The 21,806-nt window shown below is 36.1% G+C and overlaps 2 protein-coding genes and 1 long non-coding RNA gene across 13 annotated transcripts in view; 2 read left to right on the top strand and 1 right to left on the bottom strand.

Annotated features, from left to right (window-relative positions):
- Positions 1 to 1,631: 1,631 nt before the first annotated feature.
- On the top strand, positions 1,632 to 16,452 carry LOC148869490 (multifunctional methyltransferase subunit TRM112 homolog A-like). 2 transcript variants are annotated; one of them, XR_016107895.1, is made up of 3 exons: positions 1,632 to 1,918; positions 15,439 to 15,633; positions 15,817 to 16,452. XR_016107895.1 is itself a non-coding variant. In XM_088972740.1 (2 exons), exon 2 carries the CDS (start codon positions 15,917 to 15,919, stop codon positions 16,283 to 16,285), a length of 369 nt encoding a protein of 122 aa, XP_088828866.1. In that variant the 5' UTR covers positions 15,495 to 15,633; positions 15,817 to 15,916; the 3' UTR covers positions 16,286 to 16,452. The 2 variants fall into 2 exon arrangements, 1 of the variants encoding a protein (XP_088828866.1); XM_088972740.1 differs by lacking the exon at positions 1,632 to 1,918 and having other exon boundaries at positions 15,495 to 15,633.
- On the bottom strand, positions 7,171 to 8,708 carry LOC148869491 (uncharacterized). The gene is made up of 2 exons (XR_016107896.1): positions 8,572 to 8,708; positions 7,171 to 7,634 (listed from the first exon to the last, which is right to left on the bottom strand). It is a non-coding gene; the product is annotated as an uncharacterized LOC148869491 (long non-coding RNA).
- A 2,096-nt stretch (positions 16,453 to 18,548) lies between the features above and the next one.
- Positions 18,549 to 21,806, top strand: part of LOC148869492 (uncharacterized) — a 31,056-nt gene continuing 27,798 nt past the window's right edge. For 5 of the 10 annotated variants that reach the window (XM_088967545.1, XM_088967543.1, XM_088967544.1 and 2 more), the window contains exons 1-3: positions 18,549 to 19,075; positions 20,554 to 20,761; positions 20,869 to 21,527. In XM_088967545.1, the coding sequence (XP_088823671.1) occupies positions 18,959 to 19,075; positions 20,554 to 20,761; positions 20,869 to 21,527 (984 nt within the window). In that variant the 5' untranslated portion in view covers positions 18,549 to 18,958. The remainder of the gene's footprint in view (positions 19,076 to 20,553; positions 20,762 to 20,868; positions 21,528 to 21,806) is intronic. The other 5 variants (XR_016106547.1, XR_016106546.1, XR_016106548.1 and 2 more) reach the window with 1 other exon arrangement.

Below are 21,806 nucleotides of genomic sequence, written 5' to 3' on the forward strand. Positions count from 1 at the left end.
AAAATGGTTTAACCTCCACGTTGGTTTTTAATTAATAATTAATTAATTAATTAATAGAAAATTAAATATTTATTAAATGATAAAAATATTTAATTATTTTTAAATAATTTATTACTAATCATTTAATTTTAATTTATAGATATGCATTATTTGAATTATTAATTGATTATTGTTTTGAATATTTATTAACAATTATTTAATTATTTGATTAAATAATTATTAACAAAATATTATTAATTTAAAGATTTTTATCATTATTGTTTTATTAATGTAGTATAATTATAATTAAATAGTTTCTTAATTATTTAACTAATTAATAATTAATTATTTTTATGAATAACTAATAATTATTATTAAATTTTAATGATTTAATAATTTCCAGTTATATATTTATAAAAATATTATTTAATTATTTATATTTTTTTATCAGTTTATTTACTTTTAAATTATTTTATTTTCATTAATTAATTGGTAATTATTTTATTAATTAGTTAAAGAAACTTTTTTATATAGGTTAAAACAATCAGTTGTTATTTTCAGAAACTTTTAAATTATTTTATTTTCATTAATTAATTGGTAATTATTTTATTAATTAGTCAAAGAAACTTTTTTATATAGGTTAAAACAATCAATTGTTATTTTCAGAACTCGAATATCAGAACCAATTCTCAAAATAATTATTATAACTTCATATATGAGAGATAGATTTTAAGTATAAATGTCCTACCATCTTTACATTGATTGGATTATGTGCAAATCACTTTTGGTGGAAAACTTTTTGATGTTTCTTTCTTGATGAAGGCAATTCCACTTCTAGTGGAGTTTGGGTCGGCTCCCATCCCAAATGTGCATTGGGAACACCTCTAATACTTGGGGAGATGTTTCCAAGGCACAAGTGGGATGGGATTCACATCGACGCCCCATAGGCAACCCAAGCACATCTCAACTGTGTATTCGGAACATCACCCAATGACAAGCACAAGAGATGTTTTCAATGCATGCCAAGATGTGCATGTGAGGTGCCTATGTGGTCTCATGGGATGTGTTGTATAGTGCCTTGGTGAGAAGTCAATGCCAATTCAGAGTCTTATGTGGTGTAATGTGGTTCAAACTATAGGAAAATCTATGATGTCAAATAGATATGATACCAAAAGAGCTTTCACACCACCAATTTTATTTCTCGCGCACCAGGGCTTGCTCTGTATCTTTACACCACCCTAACACTGCCTTCACAAGATGCAGTGTAGGGATGTCAATGGGTTGAGTTAGGGTTTGATTCTTTGACCCAAGTTGGTTTGGTTTTGGCTAACCTGTCTTGTCGGGTTATGATACCCCTACATATATACATAGTATTCTTGTAATTTTTTGACTTCTAACTCTATAGCCTTAAAGTTTAGGATTTGTTATACATTGATTTTATTTTTTTTTTCTTTTTTTTTTCAATGAAAAAAAGTGATACTTTAAAATTTAGGGTAAATTACAAAGACCCCCCTATACTTTGGCTGTGAGACAAAGACACCCTTCCCCGTTAACTTGCCTAACGGAAGGGGTCATTTGATGAAAATACCCTCCACACAATCGAATTAACATTTTCAAAATGACAAAAATAAACATCCCATCCCTTATTCACTGTTTTCAAATAGATTTTCACTTTTGACCTATACCGTACCAGAAACCCAGTCGAGAACCCTCATGTAATCCATCCCAGCTCCTTCGAGTCTGATCTCCACCGGAGTTCGTTCCAATATCACACTGAACATAGAAGAAAGGAAGCGAAATACACATTGTTTCTAGGAAAGAAAAACTATGTCACCGTCACTAGAGAAGAAGATCTCTTTTCGTCGTCGCCAGAGAAGACCTCCTTTCATCGTCATAGGGAAAGAAAGCTTATTTTTTCACCGTCATTGGACAAGTGAAGGTAACCTATTGCACAGTAGTACAAAAAAGAGATAAGAAAATTGTTTTGTTTGAATATAGAGTTTCTTTTTTAATCGACCATAAGATTCTTTGATTTTCCTCTGCCATATTTATTTGTGTCTATTATTTACCTGGATGCATGCATGGTATGTTGTCTTTTGGGTCTTTTGTACTGGTGAATATAGTGAATATTCCCTTTTAGTACTATATTGTCTGAAATGGGTGTTTCATCTTGGAATAATCTTCTTGAGGTTTATGTTTAGGTCTATCTGTAACAGTTGTTTATTGTGTTTGATTTAATTTATTTAATGTGTTTTAACAGTTAATGTGTTTGTACTTGATTGCCACTAACATTTATTTAATGTGTTTAATTTGTTTTATCTGAGTATAATAATGACCAATTATGTGTTTGACACTGTTTTTCTGTGTTTGATATCAATAAAATAATGTTTAGGTTCACGATTTCTTAATGGTAGCTTTTGGTATATGCTTGATCTTAGTAAAATCGGTTGTAGAGAGGGATACGTGGCTTTGGTTTTATCACTTGTTTACTATTACTTTTGGGTATTTAATAGCTTTTTGTTGTTGGAACTTGAAAGTCAATGGTGGGTTAAAGGTCTTTAGATCTCCACTTTATTACCAACCTTGTCTCCTCGTCCATGTCAACATGAGAGCCATAGGGGGATAAAATGAATGTGTTTACAAATGAGGGGCCAAAGAATAACAATAGAAAAAAATGGGTTGTTTTAGCTCCTAAGGGGCTGACTTGCAAAGGGGGAAACCAAAACATAGGGGGGAGGGGGAAGTGTTTCAACCCCTAAGGGGTGAACTAAAAAAGGGGGAAACCAAAACATAGAGGGTGGAGAGGGAAGTGTTTCAACCCCGAAGGGGAGAACTGAAGAAGGGGAAAACCAAAACATAAAAGGGGGAGAGCAAAGTGTTTCAGCCCCTAAGGGGTGAAATGAAGAAGGGGCAAAACTAAAACATAGAGGGTGGAAGGGGATGTATTTCAGCCCTTGATGTGTAACAAAGTCCAAAATTAGTTTGCTTGATGAATGATGATGGAGAAATTTGCTTATATCTGCTAAATTATTTCTTATCTTATTAAAGCGTAAATAAACATGAAGTTGTTTATGATTTTAACACTAATGCTTGTGTACATGTTTTTTTCCAAGATGTCAAGTAATATATATAGTATCAACATACATCATGATGGTTACTTTCTAAACCTACCACCAATGATATACATGTGTAGTGATGTGTTTGTTAGCCATAATGTTGATCTTGACCTCCTATCATTCATTGAGATATAGTTATTGTTGAAAGATCTTGATTACAATTCAGTTGGTGAGGTATATTACAGGAGGCCAAATTCATATCTAGATGATGGGTTGGTAAGACTAAAATCTGACGGGGATATACTAGAGATGTGCAAGGTCCATAAGGATTGTAGATACATTCATATATATATATGACAAGGTGTAAGAGGGATGGTGTAGGGTTGTCATAGGAAACAGTGTCACTGATTTGTTCATTTGGTGTTGAGCCACTGCCACCACCACCACTACCGTTAGGTTTAGTTGGCCATGTGAATGAAGTTGATCTTGGTGATGATGTTAACTTTGGTTTTGAATATGGGTCTGATAGAGAGGGTGATCCTAATTATGACTTGGAATGTGAGGTGGAAGAAGAATTGGAGGCTGAGTATGATGTTGATGATTGTTTTGAGGACAAGGTTGAGGATGGTGATGTCACCACGGGTGAAGTTCATGTTGAAAATGTTGAAGTTATTGTTTGGGTCAGACATACTATCTAACAATGAGCAGTCAGAGGAATTGGAGAGTTTACATAGTTCTGATGACAAGGGAAGACCTCGATTTAATGCTTTTCTTGATAGGCAAATAGAGAATCCACAGTTGTTTGTGGGTATGACATTCCCTAGTCCAGCAATCTTCTAGAAGGCCTTAGTCAACTATGCAATCATGGGTGAGTTTGATTTCAAATATGTAAAGAATGGGGTACTAGAGTAACAGATGTTTGTAGTGGCATGTGCATGTGTCTTGGCTGTAGAGTAAGGATGCATTCCAAATAAAGTCATTTAAGAGTATACACACCAGTGAACGTATGTATTCAAACACAAAAGTTACATCTATATGGTTGGCAGAGAAGTACAAAGACAAATTCAGGGATGACCCTAATTGGAAGAGTATACTACAAAATGAGACACTGTGAGAGTTTAGGGTTGAAGTTTCTAAATCCAGAGCTTATCGCACAAAGAAGCGGGCACTTGTCGAAATTGAGGATGTACATGCTGAACAATATAGCAAGCTACGTAATTATTGTGAAGCAATTTTGAAGACAAATCCTAGAAGTGCAATCAAGGTTGGGTTTTGTGAGGATTGTATAGGCCAAAGAGGTACAGGGGAATTTCAGAGATTGTTTGTTTGTTTGGTAGCAATGAATGATAGGTTTATAAATGGTTGTCACCCTATCACTGGGCTTAATGGGTTCCATCTAAAGGAATCTCATTCTGGGTAGCTTTTGCATGTTGTTGGGTTTGGATGGGAATAATGAAATTTTCCCAGTAGCTTTTGTAATTATTGAGGTTGAGGTGAAGGGTTCTTGGGCTTAGTTTCTAACATTATTGAGTGATTGCATTGGACTTTTAGAGGAACGTGGTTGGATCTACATCTTTGATAGGCATAAGGTACACTGATTTACACATGTAAATTTAAAATTTTTTATATTTATTAATTGGTTCTCATGATAACAGTATAATGCACAATTTCTTTCAAAGGTTGGTAGAGTGTTTTCATAGTCTAATGCCAGGGGATGACCATAGGCTTTCTATTAGACCATGTATGCCAACTTCAAGGATAGGTTCAAGGGAAAGGATTTGAGGGATTGCCTATGGAGGGCTGCAATGGCATACATTATGTCAAAGCTTCATTGGTATGTGGATAAGTTGAAGGGTCTAAGTAATGATGCACTAGTGGTTAAGTGTTGTCTCTACTAATTTATGGTCCAAAGCTACTTTTGAATCTAAAAGTGATGATATACATAACTTCTCTAAGTCATTTAACAAGTGTATTTTGGATTGTAGAGACAAGCCAATAATCACACTAGTTGATACTATCTGGAGGCAAATGATGAAGTTGATTTAAACAAGACAAAAGAAATTGAGAAGGGATAGAAGGCCAATGTACCCTAATGGTAGGAAGAGATTGGAAAACGCATAGGCACTGGCTAGAAATTGCTTCTTAGTATATGCGGATAATGGAAATTTTGAGGTTGAGCATTTCAAGAGAAGAGTGATGGTGAACTTACAATCCATGACATATAGTTGTAGGGCTTGCACAGTAATAGGGCTGCCTTATTGCTATGCCATTTTATGCGTTCAGTCAGAACATGGTAGTATTTATGGCTATGTGGATCCACTATACACTAATGAGAGGTGCCTCAAGGCATATAGTCATTATGTTTTACCAATGTTTGATGAATTCCAATGGTCAATGACTGAAGGTGTCCCAATTAAACCATCACCATTTAGAAAACAACATGGTAGGCCAAAGAAATCTAGGAGGAAGGGGTCAGATGAAATTCTAGGGTTCATGTGCCGAAAAGATTTAGGAAGACGAAATGTACAAATTGTGCTATTAAAGGGCACAATAGAAGAAGGTGCAAAGGTCAGGGAAGAAGAAATGAAGGACCACCACCTCAAGTAATTCATGGCATTTGTAGCTCTCTTCACGACTTGACAAATAACCCAAATTGATAATATTGTTGTTTTATGTATAGGAGGGTTAGACAAGCATCAGAGTGCAAGCTAGTAGTGGGAGCTCTACATTGTTATTATAATCCCAATCAAGTCACATTAATATCCATGTGTCTCATGATGGAGATAGTGCTATGGGCAGAGGTGGGGGTATGGGCAGATGTAGAAGTTTGGCCAGAGGAGTGGCACAACATTCTCCTTTGCAAGTTTTACCACAACAGGTTCCACCACAACAAGTTCCAATACATCAAGTTCCAAGACATCAAGTTCTATATCAAGTAAGTGCCTTCACAAGTAAATTTTGTCATGTGTTTGTTTTTGGATGCTATAGCTATCTAACCTGACACCGGGGCTTTGATTTTTGTTGTAGGGTAGTTCATCAACTAACAGTTCTAAAGATAGGGGCAATGGTAGGGGTGGGCCTCTACCAATTAATCGAGTTTTTTCACAAGTATAAGGTCTATTATATATCCATTACAATTTTCCAGTGAGGTAGCTAAGTAATATAGTGAAATTTATTTTTACAAGTTAGTCAATCTATCACCACTCATGCTAGAAGGAGTGGTGATATGAGTAGGGCTAGGTCATTGATTCCACCATCCATATCTATACAGGCTAGGAGTGGGGACAGTGCTCCAATGACACCATCCCAATCAGCAAATGGAAACACTTAGGCATGCTACCTTGTGATTGAGTCTTTTTCTTAATGTCATTGCAGTCAAACCAGTCAACTAGAAGGTAGTATAAAACATATATACTAGAAACATGCAATTAAAAAAGCTTATAAAAATAAATAAATATGTGCAATTAGTTATATGAAGATCAAGAGTGCTCCAATCTGAACCATCCATTGGATAGTGGACCCCTCTGATTAACATGTTAATTGAAATTGCTTTCACCCCCACATTGCACCATGAATTGGAGTTTTCTTGACTGCTATAAACCATCCTATGTTTCAATATTTTAATTTAGAACATGCTATTGAAGAAGGGCAAGGGTGCAACTTTGGTGGGCTTGGGTTTATAATTTGTTAAAATTTGAATGGGTTTGGTATCCAACTTACGCCCTTAACAAGGGCTTATTATAGCAATATGACAAGGAAGTTTAATCTGAGCTACGTTGATATAAAGCAGGTGGATTAAAGAAAAAACATTGCATATATATCAACTTAAATATGTGCACATTGCATGCATGTATATCAAAGAAAAAATGTTGTATGACTAATATGAGGCCTAGTTGAAACATCCGGACCTGACTTCAGAGCCAAATAGCCCATATCTTTTGCAAGTTAGGGTTCAATTTAAAACAAAAAAACATTGTTATTACTTTCCTTTTAGGGGATCTATTAGATGATCAAGCATTAATTGGATCTAAGAGCATTTAGAAAGAGGTTAGTTGGAAAATAGTCAGCATTACTCTCTTAGAACAAGATAGAGTCATTAGAAAGAAGTATTAGTGAGAGGCACAAACTGATTAACTTCTGTAAAAGAACATCCATTATGAGAGTTTTTTTTTCACATATTTTATTCATTTCTATTTCTCCCATAAATTAGAAGTCATAAGTCCAGATCTTCAAAGTAAATACACTTACACCCTAACACCGATGATGTATAGTGATTAGCCCTCCCCAAAATGCAAACATGCAAAAAAACCATTGTTTCCTCTCTTCTCTTATGATGCCCTACTTCCTAAACATAAACATTAGAAAGAAGCCAAAAAAAATAATAACTTTCAAGAGGCACATGATCCCAACTAACATCTGACCAAACTTACTCTCCAATGTTTTCACTTGATCGTTCAACTCAGCTAGAAACTTCTTCAGCTCCCTCACATGGCATGCTTGGACATCATCATTGCACATATGTGAATCACTTCTTTTGAGTGGTTGATGGGAATGACCAATTTCAAAAAAACCACCAAGGTTGACATTTGGTTATTTTCCCTACATGGCATGAAATACCTTTTTTAAGACAACTATGAACAATGGCCATGTTGCAAAAAAAGTGACTTTACCATAAGACTTAAAACTTTGTGAGAGCATGTATAAAACAGCTTTTGTGGGTTCAAATCCATCTCAGAAACCCTAATAACACACTTCTTTCGACAATCACAAAACTTTATTTCAAACCTCAGATTACTTGGTGATTGAAGAGTGAAAGTTGAGTGTTCGTTCATTTCTACAATAAACTTCATGAAGATTAATCTACACAACTTCTTTCGTGAACATTAAACTTCATGTACTTCATGATAATTAATCTACAATTCCTGAACAATGAACTTCATTAACATTAATCTTCACTAAACATTAAAAGAGAAAACTTCATGAACATTAACATTAATCTTCATTAAACAAAAAATAAAACTTCCTTCATGAACATTAAACTTCAATAAAGTCTAGTTAACTTCATGAACATTAAACAACCTAAAATTAGTTGCACATAACTTGTGTTCCTTCATGAACATTAAACTTTGTCTAGGAAGACTAATATACAAAAAAAAAAAAATGAAAACACAAAAAAAGGACTAACATTGGAGCATAACCCTAACATTGAATGGTTACAACACCTGATATTTATGTCAATACCAAAATATTTAATTCATTAACATAAATAAACCATAACATTGTGAACCATATTTGAAGTCTGCGCAACCAAATATAACAAGTCAAGAACCAAATAGGTGTAAGCATATATTTAACTTTATGTGAGAACCATAAACCCTAACAACGTGAATGGTTACCGCCCGTGTTATAATCGTAACATTACATAATAGAGTGAATCATATTGGAGGTCGCCTCAACCAATATAACAAATCAAAAACCAATTATCTGAGAACCTACATGAAAACTAATAAACCCTAATAGGCGGAGGATCACTCACCAAAGTAGGACGAGTTCCTATATGAAGATTTGCCACGAGGATACACCCACCTTCGCTTGGCCTCTGCCCTGATTACCATTGTAGCTAGCTTCCTTATGGAGAATCCCTTGCTATTGAATCTTGATTGTGAGAGAGAAATAAAAAAAGGTTAAGGCAACGTATAGAAATGAAAATAGGGGTAAAATTGTCTAAATAATTATCACAAGGACTGTATGGGGATTAGAATTTGTTTTAACGGCAGACTTGAAATCTTTTTGGATGGATGACTAATGGAAGGGGTCTTTGTCCCAAAACAAAATACAAGGGGGTCTTTATAATTTATCCTAAAATTTATAAAACAAAATCCTAACTTAAATTAAGGAATTTTAAGTTTTCAAAATGGGTTAAAAATACAATTGAGACGTTACGAGCCGAGTTGGGTCAATGTCATGTTATACCCTATTTGTCAGGTCGGATGTTTGTTTGTTGTTGTCATTTCTTGAATCGGTTCGGGTTGGTGAAAATGATGCTATAGGGTCAGTTAGGGTTCAAGGTTAGGCCCAACCACAAAAGCCGATCCATTGGTATCCCCATTTTCAAGTTTAGTTCAGACCATTACTAAATTGGAATTGGTGGCGAAACTGAAGAGGTTGATTTCATAATTCAGTTGGTTCAGGTTTTTTGGGTCCATTTCTACGAACTATAGATACAAATGTTTGCTCCACCATAATTATGCTAGCATAGGGTAGAATCTTACTTTTAGTTGGGCCTAATCAACGATCATCTTGCAACATAGGACAGGTGGCAAGTTACGAGGGCCTAAAACCATGTAGATGTCTATGGACTATGGAACAAGATAGTAAGAAACTAAGAATCTAGCAAGTCACCTTAAAAAAAAAGAATCTAGTAAGTCTACCCACGACATGGTAAAGGGATGTTAATTTTACCATTTCCCCGATCTCGTGGGGATCTACCCCAAAAGGGGTGGGGATGTGGATGATTTGGAGTATGAGAAAATTTTCATCCCCATTGATGGGACAAAGAGAGCACTCCTCATCCCATGGGGATCCTGCTAATATATATGTAAATATGCATGTATTTATATTAATATTTTTAAAAGTATGATTGAATATATTTGAATCTTTTTAATAGTATTATAAATTTTAAATATTTTATTTTTATTTTTAAATAAAATAAAAAACAAAAATAAAATGATTGACATTATACAAAATCACTGGGAGTGGGGATCCCTATGAGAACTAGGATGGGAATAACCTTGTTATCGTCCCGTTACCATTCTGAGATTAATTTGACCTAGCGATGCTGATTTCCACATTCGATTTTAAGTTTTAATGTAGGCAATTTTTTGCATGGGGCCCATTTCATGGTGGTTCATATTCCTCATATGCGTGGCCATTCCCTCCCCCTCGTTTAGGAATTAGAATCCCGTTCCAATCAATTGCGATCGTTATTACCATCTAAATCAAATATCCAAAGGAATAGATTGTTTTGATCCCGATTCCAACTATAAACCAAACGAAGCTTAATTCTTTTTTATGATTTTTACTATGAGAAATCTCCATTCCACAAGGGGGGTAAGTCTTACACACTCAACTACTTGGTTCTCTGTGACCATTAAAAAGAACAAGGTTGTCTTTGGTTTAAAAGAAGAGGTTTCCTCTTCCTTTCCCCATCATTTTCTTTCAAACCAAGCACAGCTCTATTTGTAGATTAGATATGTTTACGTGCTTGGCTTCAGAGGGCCTTATGTGTCTTAAGCAATAGTAGTTACCTTTAGGGGTGAGCATAGTTCAGTTTAGTTCAGTTCTAAGGTTGGACATAGAACTTACCTTGTAAGAGTCAGTTCTAGGTTTTTGGAACTAGAACCTATCTTATGAAGGTCATTTCTAAGGTTGGTTTTGACATCATTTTCAAGGTCTACCTATGGAACGTAGTATTTATTTACTCTCTCCCTCTAAAATAAAAAAAATGAAACATGTTATTTAAAATCTTGATTTTTAATATTATAATATATAGTTCAAAACTTATATTATATTTATTAATTAAATTGAATAATTTAATATGTACGTTATCATAATATGTTAATATATGATACCAATCTTCTCATTATTGAATTAGCTGGTTTGTTCCAACATTGACTCGGAATCGAATCCCACAACCAACACTTTGGGAAAAAAGGGATCAAGGGGGAAGTTATTAATGGTGCATGGCACCAAATACCAAATAAAAACTTTTCATTATAATTTAAATTTTCTAATTCAAATATTAAAATGAAAAAAGATCAAATCAATTAAATAACTCAATGGTCAATTAGGGAGACGATGGCCATGACCTTTGTAACCATGAGTGCTTGGATTCAAATCTTTACATTCTTAAAAGTATTTTGATATTTATTTCAAGGAAAATTTGGTTCCAATGCCAATTCATCAAGTTTGTTTTGGTAGAGTAAACCTCCTAAACCCTAAAGCTGACCTGGATAGGATCGATTCCAAATGTTTGGAATTGGACTCTATCCCAGTATAACCTACCCATTTGCTTGAACCCAAATTCAGTTCTCGTATGACTATGCCCAGTATTTAGAAAACCAAATTGGATTGACGAGTTGGACCGGTTAAATCATGACCCTAGGACCTTGGCCGATTCAGTCATACCCCAATAACCGCTTTGGTTAAAAATTGGTGAAAACTGGCTGATTGGCCAGTTTAATTGGAAAACCAATAAACCAGTCCCGATTTCATGAAACCTCCCAGATCCTTAATTAATAGAAAGTTTAAAATGTTTGATTATTGTCTAACACTATCATTGAGTAACTCTACCCTTACCATTAGCATCGTTAATATTTCATCAAAACCCATACACACATGACACACATTTAAATTTTTTAAAACCCAATGTTACCCTCGTCCCCTTCCTCTCGATGAGACTCCTTCCTCCAATCTCTCTCTCTATCTTCCCTCTTTCTTTCTCTTTCTTCCTTTTCTCCTTCTTCTCTTTCTAAAACAAGACACAATCCTTCGACCTCTCCGTCTTTGTGAAGGATACAACAACTCTCACAACCGTCAGTAGTCGTGAAGATATGTGTCTTCAATTGTCGTCAGTTATAAAACGCTCAACCGTAACAAAATACTATTAAATACTAGATCAACAATAGCCATCGATAGCCATTCGTAGTCATCGTTCACCGAGATCAACCCCACCTTCGTTCAAACTAGATCAGCTCCGATCGCCGTCTTTGATTGATGGTTCACCTCTGTCCCATCTTCGATAGTGGGGGTTCGATGTTGTTATTACTTGAAAACCGAAAATTAGGAGAAAAACGAACCAGATCTCAGATATAGGTTCCTTGAAAATCTAAGAGATACTTAGCATATTCAATGTTGTTCAAACTAGATCATCTCCGATCACCGTCTTCGGTTGATGGTTCGCCTCTGTCCTATCTTCGATATTGGGGGTTCGACTAATGCTATTACCCAAAAACCGAAGATGAGGAGACAAATGAACTAGCTCTCGGATCCGGGTTTCTTTAGATATAATTAGCAGATCCAACGTTGTTCCATTCATCCGTCACTATTCACTGACAACATCACACGATCGATATTGTTGCTGAAGAAGACAATACGTGAAAGGGAGGACAAATCAAATGGCACTCATAGCCATCCGATTTTATCATGATCCAAGTTCTCGATGATTCCACAAATCAAATGATCAAGGTGCTCACTTTAGATTAGATGGCCTTGGAACATAGAAAAAAAAAATTCTCTTTAATGTGTTATAGTTTTTTTCCCTACTTCTAATATGGGTTTTAGATAAGAAACAACTAGTTTTTTCCTAAAAAGTTTCAATTTTTATATGCTTTTTGATGGAGCGCGATCCGGCTGGTCTTAGCTGTCCGCTGCCTTGCTTTCGAACGAGGTAGCAGGGATCCTGAAACGAGAGATGGGAAAGCTCCGGGGGGAACCCGGTGTAGAGGTTCCGAAGCTCAAGTTAGAATCTTTCAAAAGCAAGGTAATACCAGATAGCGCAAAGTTTTTGCATACCTCTCTTATCGGGGGGGCAAGGGGCTCTTATAGTCGCTTCGCGTACTCGTCCCGAGGCCCTTGTCAGATCGGGTATGATTACTCTGGTGCTTGTCAACTCGGCTGTCGTCCCTTCTGCTGAGACAAAACCGTCACTGCCTAACCGTTTAACTGGAGATGGCGGCGTCAGTGGCGGTGGCAGGTGGCCGTTTAGAGTGCTGCTGCCAAAACGTCAGATCCCAAGTCAGTCAGGCGTGGCGCCCTCGGGCACGGAATTCCCTGGTGCCAGGCATGGTACGACTTGTTTGGCTTTGGTGCCTAGAAGATGATGCGAAGTGCTGAGCGAGGCGGTCTTGAGCTCGGAGGTATCCCGAACTGTAACAAGGTGGGTCAGTTCGGCGAAGTGTGTCCCGAGCTGTTACAAGGTGGCAGTTCGACGAAGTCTACCCCGAGCTGTTACAAGGTGGTAGTTCGGCGAAGTCTATCCCGAGCTGTTTACAAGGCGCAGTTCGGCGAAGTCTACCCCGAGCTGTTTACAAGGCGGTCAGTTCGACGAAGTCTACCCCGAGCTGTTACAAGGTGGCAGTTTGGCGAAGTCTACCCCGAGCTGTTACAAGATGGTAGTTCGGCGAAGTCTATCCCGAGCTGTTACAAGGCGCAGTTGGGCGAAGTCTACCCCGAGCTGTTACAAGATGGTAGTTCGGCGAAGTCTACCCGAGCTGTTACAAGGTGGGTTAGTTCGGCGGAGTGTGCCCTTGTTGCTGCCTAGGCTTGACCCCTTTTGCCGAGCTGTCGTTTCTGCCACGTGTCTCATAATAAAGAGGTCGGGCCAAAATTTCCTTCATCACTTTTATTCTTATTATAGTACAAGATGATGGACATAAGCTCCCACCACTGCTCTTTGCCAACATCGTCCTCTTATTGTTGTTGATTTCTTCGGTGGCTCTAAAGGGATTTTACGGAAGGGTAAAACTGACATTTTATCCATTTCGTCAATATTTAATGACAATAGTAATTTTTTGAAATAGTAGGGATAGTGTTAGATAATAGTCAAATAGTAGGGGTATACTTAATCAATTATCTAAATTATAAGGGTAGTTTAAGAAATTTACCCTTATACATATTACTTTATTACGCATGTATTAAAGAAAATATAAATTAAGAGACTTGATCCCTAATCAATTGCTTTAAAAATTAAGGAACTTACTATTAATACACCATATTTAAATATATTAAAAGTTATAAAATGTATTATATATATATATATATATATATGCCACATCATTACAATTTGACCTCCCATTTGTCCCCAATTGAACCTTTAACCCATAAACAAGATCGACTTCTATCAGGGCAAATTTGTGCCCACACCATTCTAACAACCTTTTGTAACATTGCATTGGGAATATCTCCCTATGAAATAAAGCACATAAGTATGGAGATATTCTAAATGCAAAACAGAAAAACTACCTTAATGGGCTTTGCCTTTATTGAAGTTGAACTCCCCATAAGCCTCTTTCCTCTTTGATTCTATACTTGATCTGGTTCTCAAAACATTTACCTTATTCACACCATATTCACAACTACTTTGCAATTGTATATATCTAGATAAACAAATATGAACATATTCGCAGAAAAGTAGTTTTGAGTACAGTGTCAACACAGTCTTGTTAGGGCCAAGGTTTAAAATATTACAACATATCGGGCCGTATCAGCCGATACGTACTGTTTTGGTAAGAATCCGATAACAGAACGCATATAAATAATTTGTTCCGTTTCTTTTCGTATGTATCGGCCAATGTGGGCTCGTATCGGGCCATTTTGGATATGTATTGGCTGATACGAGCCCAAAACAGGTCGATACAAACCGTAACGGTTTGGTTTCCCTTCTTCCATTCATTTGGTTTAATTTATATTTAATACCAAATCTTCTCCTTCATTAATTAGTTAATTAGTCTTATATTTAAGGCAAATTTAAATTCAAATTTGAATTTTAGCGGCTAATTCCAATTCTCTCATTATTTGAATTAATTAATGATCCTCTCATTAATTTTGTTTTGTTTGTATAAAAAAAAATTACAAATGTTAAGAATAGAAAGACTTAAACCTTGGTCACTAGAATTTAATACCCATAACTTTACCACTAAGCCACTCCAATTTATTTGTTATAATTATAAACATTTTTAGTTTTAAGTAAATTTTATCTTTTCTTAGTGGTGCATTATTAATAAATGCTGAGATTAATTATTAAAATCTATATACTCATAAATATTAAGATAAATTATATTGATTATTTAAAAATTGATATATATATATATATATATAGATTCACATTTTAGTTTTTTTATTATTTTTTTTTTGCTTCTTTCCATTTTAGCCATTGCTTAATTTTTCAACCGTTACTAATTATATCTTAATATATCACATTTTATATAAACATTAAATTATATTTTTTATATTTAAATGACTTATTTTTAATCATATAAAACTTGTAAGTATTATTATTAATATATTTTTATAATTTATTTGAATTTTATATCATATTTCCGTGTATTTTAATTTTTTATCCGTATTCATACATACCTAAAATGCATCTAAAATATATTCGATACATCACTTAAAATTATATTTTTCATACACCTCACGTTTTAGATACTTTGAACCGGACTCCATTTGTTTATCACTTTAATATTTGATTTTTGGGCCTTTTATGCCCTTTTATGTTAAAGCCTTTTATCAGTCTCTTGGAACTCGGTTTTACTTTTACTTCTACTTCCAAACCCTATTCGCTTGAAACCTCATCACTCATTCGGTCGATTGCCGCCTCACCATGTTCGGTTGCTGAAGCCAGTTGCTTCCATCGTTAGTTTGTCACCGTGGTTGGTTGCCGCTCGCCGTGGTGATCACCGGCTCACCACTTCACTTCAAGTTTTCCCTACCTGCTGCTTGCATCTTCGGTTCGTCACCGACTCGTTCACACTATCTCTTTGTCGGCACAGTCTTCTCTTTACCTGCAACGCTACCGCCACTGCGGATCAGAACTGAGGTATGACTTTTTCTCATTCTTCTTTCTTCCTAAGGGTTTAGGGTTTAGGCTCTATCAATACATTTTCCAACTCTTGCCTTAATTTTTGAGAAATAAATTCGTTATTTATTTACAACTTCAAAATTGTACTCACCATGCAACTCCGCCATTAATAATGGATGGATCTATGGTGCTTTGACACAGATAAGAAAAAAGTGAACTGGAGCATCTATCAGTGCTTTCCCTTTTGTTGGGTTTTCCTCCCCCGAGTCCCTTTCCGGCTTCTGTCGACAGACACAGAGAAATGAGGCTTTTGACACACAACATGCTCTCTTGCAACATCAAGGGCGTGACGAACGGTTTCCCTCTACGTCTCGAGGTGGAGAAATTTGTGGAGAAAGAAGTCGACTTCAGTGCAGAGTTTCTCAGGAACATATTCCCCAAGATTGAATGGAAGGCTCTCGTTGATGCCTCTCGATCCATGGGCTACGCTGAACTTCCCGACGAGGCCGATTCATCGATGCTCGACTCCGACGACTTCCTAAAGAAGTTTCACCACGCCTTGCTCGAGCTTCACCTCGAAGAAGGTGCTCTAATCTGCCCGGAGACCGGTCGGCGCTTCCCAGTCAACAAGGGAATCCCCAACATGCTCCTTCACGAAGACGAGGTCTGATAGATCCACCGCTTGAATATTATCGTGACTTACTTTTCCTCTTTCTGCTCCAGCGACGAAACTGTAAGATGAGGAATTTCTTTTCTTTGTTTGATGATAGAGAACTGTCATCAACTCTGTTTTGGGTTAACCAATGAAAATATAGCTTCTCTTCTTCTTCTTCTTCATCATCATCGCTTTCTTCTTCAAAAGAAAAAAAAAGAAGAAGAAAAGAAACAGAAGAGAAAAGTATGTTGGATCAAACAGTCAAATCTAACAGGTATCTGTTTCTGGTTTTTAAAAATTTCTAGGGGTTTTTGTTTGAAATGGTTTCTGTTCTACATACAAAGGCGGCATATCTCATAAGGGTTTTCTGTGAAATGAACAACAAAATTTGTTGAATTGACAAAATTCAACGTCTGCCTCAGAATGCCAACCATCTTCCTCGCTTCTACAGATATTGCGCAGCAACTTCATTCAATACTTTTGAAATTCTTAACACCATGAACTGCACTAAGAAAATTCTTCCACAACTTAACATCAACTCCTAACAACAAAGAAACAAAACAAAACCAATCTAATATAACAATGGAAAGTAAAAGAGCAGATTAAAGACATCATGAGATGAACTGAAGAAATTAAACCTATTGTAGGTTGCAAAAACATTCATAAACAGAAAATACAAAATCAAAAGATTTAATATTGATAAAAAAAAAATCAAAAGATTTAACAAGTGAGAGATGCAATGATTTGCCATCTCTATCAAGAATGTCTACGTCTACTCAAGCAACAGAAACAAAGCAAAAGAAAATAATTGCCTATTTAGCTTTATACTAGCATTGGTGAAAACATGTAAAGCAATGACTTGGATATTCAGTCTGAGCCACTTGCACAAAGCCGATGTCAAGTAGCTCCTAGCTTTGTTGATCCAATCATCTAGCAATGACTTGCATATTTTTTTATCTTTCTCTATACCTTCTAGCCCTTCAACTTGCAAAAAATCACCTTTTACAGGTTTTATTGATAGTTTTCTATAGGCATGACCAAATCATTATGGTCTACATTTTCTAATTTTATACATCAAGCAATTTTAGGTCAAGTTCTCAGTATTTTAAATATTTAACCTTTTACCAAAAATAAACATTTAGCCCTACGTAATGAAAAAATTTATATTATATATAAAAGTGGGGATGCAATGTGAAACTTTTTTGGACTTAAATTATCTTCTATCTCTTTGCTTGAGAAAAGGGTATAAAAGTTATTTTATTACAGATTTAATGGATAGCCCATAATTGTGTATTTGGTCTATCTTTAATGGTAAATGTTCAAAAATGTAATTTCAATTATTACTTCCCATCTCATTTAATCCCCTTTTCATTAAATTTTATATTTAAATTATTAACTTGCATTATCTCTTATTAAATCTTATATTTAAGTTATTTTTACTAATAAATGCTACTAATTAAATCTATGCCAATATTTTTAACAAAGGGGTATAAACAGATCGAATTCGAATTGGATTAGGCAATATCCAAATTTGAATCCGATTAGAAAATCCGATATCCAAATTTGTAGATACATTATTACTAACATTATCATCATCTATAATTGCCACGTGTAAAGCACATACAAACTTAATAGTAAAAGGCAAATGCCATTATGTGAGAAACACTACAGACTTTATGCTATGAGAATGAATTGTGACCTTACAACCCTCCTTAAATTGGTATGCATGCTACTTAATGATCAATTATCAAATTAAAATTTTGAATTAACTCGAGTGATTAGTTTTAGTGTAGCAACACTTCCATTACATATAAACAACAAAATTAAATCCAATCCAACCTTGACCAGTTGTCCTCAAAGAATAAGGGCACATTTGAGAATATCTCCAGGACATGTATGTTAAATTCATGGAGAGATGTTCCTTCTATGTGGCTGGAGTCTCATTCTTAGGAAATCCTAAGGTTCGATATTGAGTGGGCAACTTGTACTATATTTAGAAAAATAGTCTTTTCGCATGGTCTTTTAGTTATTTACAAGCTCGATCGTGATGCGGTCTATTTCCGTTTGGTTCGTGGTAGATGTACCTGCCCAAAGCCAATGTGTCGAAAGGCAATATTTGAAAAACTCTAAATAAAACTTTTGCAATTTTATTTTCTATTCATCTTCACGCGAAAAGATGCACAAAAACAGCCCTTAACCAAATGAGCTTCAAGTTATTAAACTGTCAGATAAACGGCCTCGAAGGAAATAAATACCCATTTAGGGCTGTCAACAGGTTGGAACGTGTTTATATTTGGCAGGTGATCCAGACTCTGGGATTAAACCCACGTAACTCTCTGTGGAGCGTGGACTGTGGTAAGCGGTAACATCTGCGTCTCGATGGGTAAAAAAATGGGCCTAGGCCCACCTAAAACCCAAAAAACCATTGCAATTTAGGTTGACCATAGTCCGGTGATCCGGTCCACCCCGAAGGAATGTTCATTATGATTTATGAAGAGTTTGCAGGCTGCTGCGGTTCGTCTGATAGACGATTCGTCCGGGAAACCCGTCCCGGGTGGAATTTCTAAAACTGAAATGAGGTAGTAAAAAAAAAGACATTCACAAGAGAAAGAGCGGGAAAGGTTTCTTCTTCGTCACTTCGTTTTCCTCCGTTTTAATTTGATTTCACTTCCCCTCGGACCCGGCATTATGAGCTACTCAACGGTCGATTTCATGGAGGTACGAAGGCTCGTCTTGCAGCACGAGACCGAGCCTGGCCTGCAACCGAGGCTCGATGACTCTACTCTCTTTCGAGCTTCCAATGAGGTAAACTTCTTGTCCTCTTTCTTTTTTCCCTCTCATTCCTCCGATATAGGGCTTCAAAGATTAAAAAATTTCCCCGTCTCACCTTGAGACCATTTCAGTTGCGAAACTTCTGTCATGATAAAAGGACTTGTATTGAATGGTGCCGTGCTTGAATTCTAACTTAACTGACAAGGTTTCAACTTTCAACTGTTAGCAGGCGCTTTACCATGGTAGTTCACTGTTAGAACCCGAAAATTTTGATACGGGTCTCTACCATTGGCTGGTTTAGCTTTGATTCCACTTCTTCTGCCTAAGCTTATTAGATAAACGTTGGATTTGAACTTAGGGTTTACTTTGTGATTTTCTGTGATTTAAGATGTAGGATCTGTTTAAGTGTTTCTTTAGTAATGCCTATTGGGATCATCTTGAGTGGGATTTGAATCTGCCTATTAGGGTCATCTCAAGGGCAGGATCACTGACTAATGATGAATCCCAGAGTTCTAAATACAATATTTCTCGTAATAATAGGAACATTAGGTATTGGTTTGACTTGATTGTTCAATTGAGTGGCTTTTGCATTGCAACCTTAGAACATGCAGGCATGGTGCATGGATAGCGGGGAAGCAGATAATTAATCCTATTTGTTTTGTCAGCCAGTTGCTTGTACTAGCTTCTGATGTAGGATCTTTGTGATTCAGCACTATTCTTGCAACCAACTTAGGTCCAAGTGTGTTATGTGTAGCACACAAACAAAGAACTAATGGAGAAAGAAGGTAAGATAAGGGAAGAGAAGAGGTGGAAATAAGATGAAAACCCTAGGCAATCAGACCTAAGGCTGATGGCAATCACACCAAATTCTGTAGAGAAACTTTCTTTGTTCATAAGCAAAAACTCCTCTATTTGAGCCTTACAAGCTTAATAAGAAGAAGACCCCCCCAAAAAAACAGCTAGATTAGACTAAGCTTACCCCAAACAATTACAAACATAAAGCCAAACAAAGGGAAACTATTGGACTAAGACCCGTCCCAAACATAACCCCTAAACATGCAAAATTACAAAAATGCCCTTGCCATCCAGAAATGTAAGAAAGTCAAATAAGGCCTATGACCTATCCAGCAGCAAATTCAACCACACAAAGAGCATCTTAAAGTGGATTGAAGACTCTAGGGTATTCCCAAGTTAATCCACTGCTAACCCAGTTCCCATGTGGGCCCCACGTCATCATAATGATGCCAAATAAACATAGGGGCAGCTTTGGTTCTCTTTTGATATGCCTTAAGTTGATCTCCATCAGCTTCTTCATAATAGAAAACCATTGTGGCACCAGATTCTTGATAGTAAAAAACAATGAGAGATATTTCAGAGATAATTAAGGCATAAAATTTTATTAAAGCAAAGCTGTCACTTGTCAGTATCTTGTTTTCTGAGATGATACTAGATCAACCTCTAAAGTATTTATTTTTGTATTCTATTCCTCATGGTGACTGTTTATTGTGCAGATACATCGGATTAAGGCCATCATTTGTAACTTGCGCGAGCGTGCCAAAGAAATCAATAAAAGATTGGTGTTAATTCCTCAGTTGGAAGAAATCCAACTGCAACCATTTGAAGAGGAAGGATCCATTTGGTTCGATGAGTCTATTTTCTCAGAAGTACTTTGTATGGTCCCAATAGCTGTTGCTCGCTGTCCTGATCTTTTATATCCAGGTTTTATTTTAAATTGTTTGCAGGATTTGGTCATCTTCAGTTGTGGTGCAAAAAATGGTATCTGAGCATAATTTGGGCAATTAATGATTAAATATTCTTATATGCAGAAATTTTAGTGCTTGCTGTGATTACCACAAAAAATGCTGGATCCCTTTTAAGAGCATGTTTAATGTGCATTCCATTGTTGAGGAAACAATGCATAGAGCTTCTTGCAGATTTTATATGCAAATATAAACAGATAAGTCATATCAGAAAGTCTGATCAGAAGCCACTTGATTCACTTCTTTTCTACTGTCTTCAGCAGTCCTACAATGTTATAGATTGCTTGTCCAAATCAGAGTCCCAGTTTGCTTTTCTTCTACGACAAGCTCTCCTTCAGAGATGTATATGTGCAAGTGTGATCATTCAAATCACTGTTGATGTCCTCAAAGATGGAGTTGATTTCTTCACAAGGGTTCTGTTCTGTGATGAGGAGATACGCCATTGGATGGTATCATGTATAAAATCTATAAAAAGAACAACAGAGATAGGGTTTTCATCTCTCGAGGTTCTGAATCAGCCAATGTTGACAGAACGGTTAACATCTGTTCACTGGGATGATGAACTACAACTTAAGGAAGAGACTGTGCTACAGCTGTTTAAAGCTATACAGGCAGGTGCTGAAGCTGCATTTCGTGATGACAGATGGAATTATAAGTTGTATTGCCACCTGAAACTATACTGCGTCCTTGTACATTTATGTGCTCTGCAGCCATGTTATGAGGAGGTAGTTTCTATTTTCCGGACCTTCTCTTTGCTTCTTGTCATTCTTTTGATGGGTGGCCATTATTTTAAGCACATTGGTACAACAAGTTATATCATAGGGACTATCTAGCTATGGCATTAAGCTACTAATCTTATTTCTTACATGTAAGTAGAATAGGTGTGGTACGCTGGTCATTGTAGGAATACATCAAAATTGACATGCTCAGACCTGTCACATTCTTTTGGATGTTAAATAGGATTTTGATGATGATAGTTCAGGAAAAGGAAAAACCATAGAGTG

The sequence above is a fragment of the Nelumbo lutea genome, chromosome 2, assembly GCF_056320005.1.
Source record: "Nelumbo lutea isolate HS-2025 chromosome 2, American lotus-T2T, whole genome shotgun sequence".
NCBI classification, from domain to species: Eukaryota; Viridiplantae; Streptophyta; class Magnoliopsida; order Proteales; family Nelumbonaceae; genus Nelumbo; species Nelumbo lutea.

Coding starts and splice junctions, on each gene's coding strand:
- LOC148869490 (XM_088972740.1), top strand. CDS start 15,917: ATGAGGCTTTTGACACACAACATGCTCTCTTGCAACATCAAGGGCGTG.